Here is a 6665-nt window from a genome sequence, read left to right on the forward strand (position 1 = left end):
TAATAATTGGATGAATCGTCCGGATAGGGCATGGGAACATCGTGCAAATCATCAATAGTGGGCACGAATATCCACTCTGACACACGTTTCTTTTGCAAGCCCACATAAAATAATCATTTGACTTTCAATTTACATCCAAGGATGCATATCCCCAAATTGTTAAAAGATCTATCATGTATTTGGTATAATCTTATATATGATTTCAAATCTTTAGAAAAATCTTTGATAATCTTTAAAAATCTGTAGATAAGATTTAAATTCTTTGAAAATCCTCCCATATATGATTTTGCTTCTCTTGTACTTGAGACTCAAACCCTCTCGAGCACGACTTTGGAAAGTCAACTTCATGATGTCTCTCAATTGACACGAGTTCATGTAATTTTGGGACAACCTTGTGAATAGTAAGAGGAATTTCATGTGGGTCATATGGCTGGACTCCGTTGCTGAAGAAAGCGGTTAAGAGAGGCAACGGCGAAGAAGCATGGGATTGGCCCACAAAGGGAGATTTTGTACCACGGTGCCGTTGCAACGTTCTTGATGCTAGAACTTGATGCTCAAGAGCATGGTCGCCAAGAAGCTGATGATACAGTTCTTTGTCGACTAGTAGATGAATAGTTGGATTGTGAGCTATGTGCTCGTCATGAAGGATGTACGCAACTAGGGTAGAAAGATCCATTTAATGATTGTCTACCTTGTCAAGATTTAGATGGATGTGTGGATTAGGGATGAGTTCTAGGAGTAGTTTTGGACTTTGAGGAGTAGTGTCTACGTGAAGTGGGGATTTAGATCACTAATTAAGGCCTAATTTTGAGTTAGATCCATTGACTTTTACCTTATTGAAGATTGAGATATGAGTTCACTGTTAATAAATTAATATATTATGATCTATTGTATTAGTACATATTATAACTCGTTATATTTATTAGTAATTCATATAAAAAAATCGTAATATATGAAATTTTCAAATATTTATGATTAATGGGTGAATTTATTCATTATTATTTTTATTCGAGGTTGGGATGAGGGGTAATAATTGTATGAATCATCCGGATATAGGGACCTCCTGCAAACCATCAAAAGTGGGCACGAATATCCACTCTGACACATAGATTTCTTTTGCAGGCCCACATAAAATAATCATTAGAATTTCCGTTTACATCCCAACAAGCAAGGAAGCATATACATAAAATAAAGGGGGTTTGAAATTCTCCCAATAATTCTCGAATCGCTAAAATGCCCTATCATATATTTGGTGCAACTTAAAATATGATGTAGAATATTTAAAAAACATCTTTGATAATCTTCGAAAATCTGTAAATAAGATTGAAAATCTTTTAGAATCTTTGAAAATCCTATCCTCTGACTTTGCTTCTCTTGTGGGTAAGGCTCAAACCTTCTCGAGCACGTCTCTGGGAAGTCGACCTCATGGCCTCTCTCAACCAACCCAATTTCAGCAATTTTGGGGCGGCCTTGTGAATAGTACGAGGCACATCGTGTGGGTCATACGGCCGGACTCCATTGCCAAAGAAAGTGGCTAAGAGAGGCAACGACAGAGAAGGTGTATGTCGTGGGACGGGCCCGCAAGAGAAGGTTCTATACCACGATATCGTTGCAATGTTCTTGTTGGAACTCGACACTTGAGAGCTGATCGAAAAGAAGCTAATGGCGTGTTGGTCTTTCTTTGTCAGCTGGCAAATGAATAGCCGGATTGTGAATCATGGCCTCGACGTGAAGGATGTATGCGACTAGGGTGGGAAGGATGACCCATGCAAATCTTTAGTCCCCTTTTCACCGTCCCTAGTTGGAACACAATCGTCGGCGGGGGTTATGACTAGACGGTCATCATGGAAGTGAGGATCATTGATAATTTGAGTGGTGGTCCTTGTATAAGCGATGCCGGCGAAGCAATATTCGACATGTCACTTTATCATTCCGTTAAAAGATAAAATATAAATTTTACGGTTATTTTTTTTTAAAATATTTTATATGCAATATAGATTTATCCCACCCTTGGACCGGATTTCTTATTTGGTATTTTATCAAGATGTATCCGGATATACCAAATACTAGATAAATACTTACTGGGATTCAAATTCAGATTATCAAACGTATTTAAAATTCAAGGCATTGCCGGCTAAACCCTTGAATCAGAAATATAAAAAGCAGAACTTGATAGGTCCCCCCCACGGCAGCTGCATTTGGACGATTCTTCTACAAGTCCCAGTTTATCCAACGTGTTGTCTATCGCATCAAGCTCTGATTTTTGTCTGTTTCCTCTCGGCCTCTCACGTTTTCGTTCTTGCTCTCTGAGGACAAGAACCTCGAGATAGGCCAGGCCCCTCAAGTTTTCTTGGTCGTATCTCAGCATTCTTGCATCCAGCATCGAGCTCCATCGAAGTGTCTTCCCTCACTTTCTGTCTCAGTCAACATGAACCGGTTCTTCAAGAGCTCACTGACCCGCCGTCTCTCTCCCGGGCTAAAGCAGCTCGGCACCGAATTCAAGAACCGCCCTCGCGGTTTCGCTCACTGGGCCGGTGGGGATGGTGGCGATTCCGATCCGGGTTCGTGGAGGTCCGTGGAGGGCCTCGTCCGTTGCTCGGCCAACCACGCCCCTCTCACTCCCATCAGCTTCTTGGAGCGGTCGGCCAAGGTCTACAGGGACGCGACCTCGGTGGTGTACGGCGACGTGAGGTACACTTGGAGCGAGACGCACGAGCGGTGCCGGAGAGTGGCCTCTGCTCTGTCCCGGATGGGAATCTCCCGGGGCGATGTGGTGAGTCGGAGCTCGAGTTGGTTTTTTGGGTTCAAATACCCCTGTCATGGTCTGTTGTCAGGGAAATTTAGTCGTCTGAAACGCGGGTAGTTGTGGATTGGTTCAGGCAAACGTTTCATATCAAGTTCCCTGGCACATGCATTCTGATCTGATTAATGAGTTCCGTCTCTTTGTTTTGTGTGCTGTATCGGTTTGTTCATCAGGGAAAAAATTTGATCCATTCTGGTTTGATTTGTGAGAAACTGTGTAGTGGTCCATGTGTCTCAAATTAACACCTTTCTCCTTCAAAAGGGTTTGGAAGATGATGTCTGGAGTTGTTTTCTCTGTTAGTGTCTGATAATGATTCATCTAGTTCATAGCAGTGATTTGAATAACTGATGAGAGATGAGAGGATTAAGCTTTGGGTGTTGTATCTCTGACCAGGTAGCCACCTTAGCTCCCAACGTCCCTGCAGCGTACGAGCTGCATTTCGCGGTCCCCATGGCCGGAGCGATCCTCTGCACGCTCAATGCCCGGCACGACCCGTCCATGGTGTCGACGCTTCTGAAACATTCGAGAGCCAAGGTCATTTTCGTGGACCATCAGCTACTCGAAGTTGCTCGCCAGGCAATCGATTTGTTCAACAAGACAGAAACAGAACCGCCGATTCTAGTCCTTATTTCTGAATTGGATGGATCTGTTCCTCTGCATCCTTCGGGCATTTGTGAGTATGAAGGACTCGTGACCTCAGGGTCTGGTGATTTCGAGGTGCAGCGACCATGCAGCGAATGGGATCCCATCAGCATAAACTATACTTCCGGGACGACATCACAGCCCAAAGGAGTTGTCTATAGCCATAGAGGTGCGTATCTAAATTCGATTGCAACATTTCTTCTTCATGGGATGGGCTCGATACCGGTGTACCTGTGGACAGTACCTATGTTTCATTGCAATGGATGGTGCTTGACTTGGGGAGTAGCGGCACAAGGCGGCACCAACGTGTGCCTCCGAAAAGTCTCTCCGAAGGGAATATTTGATTGTATTGCCAAGCATAGCGTGACTCACATGGGAGCAGCGCCGACTGTATTGAATATGATTGTTAACTCGGCAGTGGATGATCGACGACCTCTTCCTCGCAAGGTGGAAGTCATGACAGGCGGTTCGCCACCGCCTCCACAAATCCTATCCAAGATGGAAGATCTTGGGTTCAGTGTGTCGCACTTATATGGCTTGACAGAAACTTACGGTCCGGGGACATATTGTGCATGGAAGCCCGAGTGGGACTCTCTGCCCTCTGACCAAAGATCGAACATCAAATCTCGACAAGGGGTACAACATCTTGGCCTTGAGGAAGTCGATGTTAGAGATCCGGTCACAATGGAGAGTGTTCCTAGTGATGGTAAGTCTGTAGGAGAGATCATGTTCAGAGGAAACACCGTCATGAGTGGCTACTATAAGAATCAGGAAGCGACAGACAAGGCATTTGAGGGCGGATGGTTTCACAGTGGAGACCTCGCCGTGAAGCATCCTGATGGCTACGTCGAAGTAAAAGATCGTTTGAAAGACGTTATAATTTCGGGGGGAGAAAATATAAGCACAGTGGAGGTAGAGACGGTTCTGTACAGCCATCCGGCAGTTCTAGAGGCTGCGGTGGTCGCGCGTCCTGATAATCACTGGGGCCAAACGCCTTGCGCATTCGTGAAGTTAAAGGAGGGATGTCACATCGATGCTCAGGAGATCATAGGATATTGTCGAGATCATTTGCCTCATTACATGTCTCCTCGGACAGTCGTGTTCGAGGATTTGCCCAAAACTTCGACTGGAAAGATCCAAAAGTTCATTCTGAGGGAAAAAGCAAAGGCCATGGGTAGCCTCTCATGAACCAAGCATTACACAATCTATCCCCACAATTATGTGATTGTTCTTGTGTAGTGTCTCATAATTAACAAAGTTTCTCAAGAGTTAATGGTTCACAAAAGGTTTTTGGAGGTGACCAATATGCGTAATTTATCTTGGGAGCTGAGAATAGGTGTCTCAAATTGCTCCTGGTATGTATTACATGAATACATTGACATGAATGCGGCGTCTTTCTTACCGGCCAGCTTTCATCTCTGTTACATTTCATTGTACTAAGAGGAAATTTATCTCTTTTGCCTTGGCAGTTTTGCTGTGTAATCTTTTAGCTCATGCAGATGCTCGCACACTGTGCTGATTAGATCTAGGAGGACGATGTAGGGTACTAAGCTGCAATACAAGTGGTGTCCTCTTCACTCTGTGGGTTAATGACAGTCTAGGACCGTAATAGTGTGCCAAGCGGATTTCCTTCCAGATCCACCATGAATACTGCCCCGTTCTTCTTGAGGCAGGGTTGCTGCAAGTACTCCTCCAGCATCACCATGAAGTTTCGGATGGGAGGGTGGTAAAGCGCCAGCTCTGTGTATGCCGTCTTCGCCTGCCAAAGCAGCAGGTGGTAAGATAATGAAAGCCTGCTCAGTATGAATCTCATTTGCTGATGCATCATATAGAATAAAGAACCGTACGGCTCTACTTATGAACTTACTGCTGCTATGGCAATCCACTATTGGCCTCGTCCGTCATAGCGGATTTCATCTGGCATGCTAGGTAGACGATTAGTTTGTTTTCCTTTCCCTTCCTCCCGCTGCTTAGGTAACGTCTCCTGCACATGTGCCTGCAATTATCGACCCATTTGACAGGTTAAACTTCGCGTTCTATTCATCTAGATGCATCAAGTTCCAATGCTTTCGACATCTTGGGGGGAGCATTTCAAGATAGAGTCGCCGATGGAATCTTGATCAGGTGAATCAGCGACCCCGTTTGAGAAGTAGAGGTCACAGACGAGCACTCGAGTATCCCGATCATGGGATCGAAGCACGTGAACTACCTTCCAAGATGGGGCTGAATTGTCTTCCCCTATTTGAATTTTAGCAGCATTAGGACGACCTACTAATCCTGGTTTTTCTAGTACATTTACTGTCTAGACGTGATATATGTGGAATTTTGTGAAATTCCTGATACTATTTATGTAAGTTGTTTAAATATATGACGTTGGGATTGACATGAAGTACGAAAATTAAATGTTCTGCATGTATGTGAAGACAATTTCTACTATATTAGAGGAGATTACAATCATAGTGTCTTTTCTGCGACTTCCAACATGAAAGGATGGACTGACCCTTAAGAATAGCGAGAGATGTACAGCAATCAGCAAGGAATCGTGATCGAAGTTGGTCAAGAACTTGGGACAGAGTCGAGTTACCAACCTTTTCAGCGTTGGCCATGATGAACTAGCCGTCTGGCGGAGATTATAAATCGGTCATAGATAGCATTCTGCTTAAACTGATTCAAGCCTTTCGATTGTGAAGCGAAATCAGTGTATACGTCACAATCGTCAAGAAAACTTTTCACGGAAGATCTTACCCACCATCATATCCGAGGTTCCGACCACCCACAATCTCACTAACCATCAAATTAAGGGTGGATGAAGGCAATCTTAAGAAATTAATTTTACACCAGCTGTGAATGCTATAATTACTTTATTATTGATTGATTATTTACTATTTTGCAACAAAGAGCAACCGTCATTCTCGATACCTAACTATGTTTACCACCATCAGACATGCCCATGACAGAAGGTAATCTCGAAAGCTGTTTCATTTGATTGAGACAAAATGCTCGGGCAGATTTGTAATTCGAATATGTTAGTATTGGCCCCTGAAGATGTTCAACATTCGATTTATTTTAGTCTAGAGATGTTATGGAACCAATAAATTATTTGTATAGGTTTAGTTTGCTAGTCACCCGAGATGTATAAATACTTAGTGAGCTATGAAACTCCAATCCTGTCACCGGCTTGTTATTTTATCATATATATATATATATATGGTTATGTATT

At 43.5% G+C, this 6665-nt stretch overlaps 1 protein-coding gene across 2 annotated transcripts; it reads left to right on the top strand.

The window, feature by feature from the left end:
- The first annotated feature begins 2194 nt into the window (after positions 1 to 2194).
- LOC104419584 (probable acyl-activating enzyme 2) lies at positions 2195 to 5902 on the top strand. Of its 2 annotated transcripts, XR_720833.3 has the most exons (3): positions 2195 to 2773; positions 3197 to 4800; positions 4915 to 5902. XR_720833.3 is itself a non-coding variant. In XM_010031293.3 (2 exons), exons 1-2 carry the CDS (start codon positions 2429 to 2431, stop codon positions 4631 to 4633), a joined length of 1782 nt encoding a protein of 593 aa, XP_010029595.2. In that variant the 5' UTR covers positions 2195 to 2428; the 3' UTR covers positions 4634 to 5902. The 2 variants fall into 2 exon arrangements, 1 of the variants encoding a protein (XP_010029595.2); XM_010031293.3 differs by having other exon boundaries at positions 3197 to 5902.
- Positions 5903 to 6665: the final 763 nt, after the last annotated feature.

The sequence above is a fragment of the Eucalyptus grandis genome, chromosome 9 (assembly GCF_016545825.1).
Source record: "Eucalyptus grandis isolate ANBG69807.140 chromosome 9, ASM1654582v1, whole genome shotgun sequence".
Classification (NCBI taxonomy): Eukaryota; Viridiplantae; Streptophyta; class Magnoliopsida; order Myrtales; family Myrtaceae; genus Eucalyptus; species Eucalyptus grandis.

Excerpts from the sequence above, each read along its gene's own strand:
- LOC104419584 (XM_010031293.3), top strand. The coding sequence starts at position 2,429 with ATGAACCGGTTCTTCAAGAGCTCACTGACCCGCCGTCTCTCTCCCGGG. Across the intron at positions 2,774-3,196 it reads GAATCTCCCGGGGCGATGTG|GTAGCCACCTTAGCTCCCAA; the intron begins GTGAGTCGGAGC and ends ATCTCTGACCAG.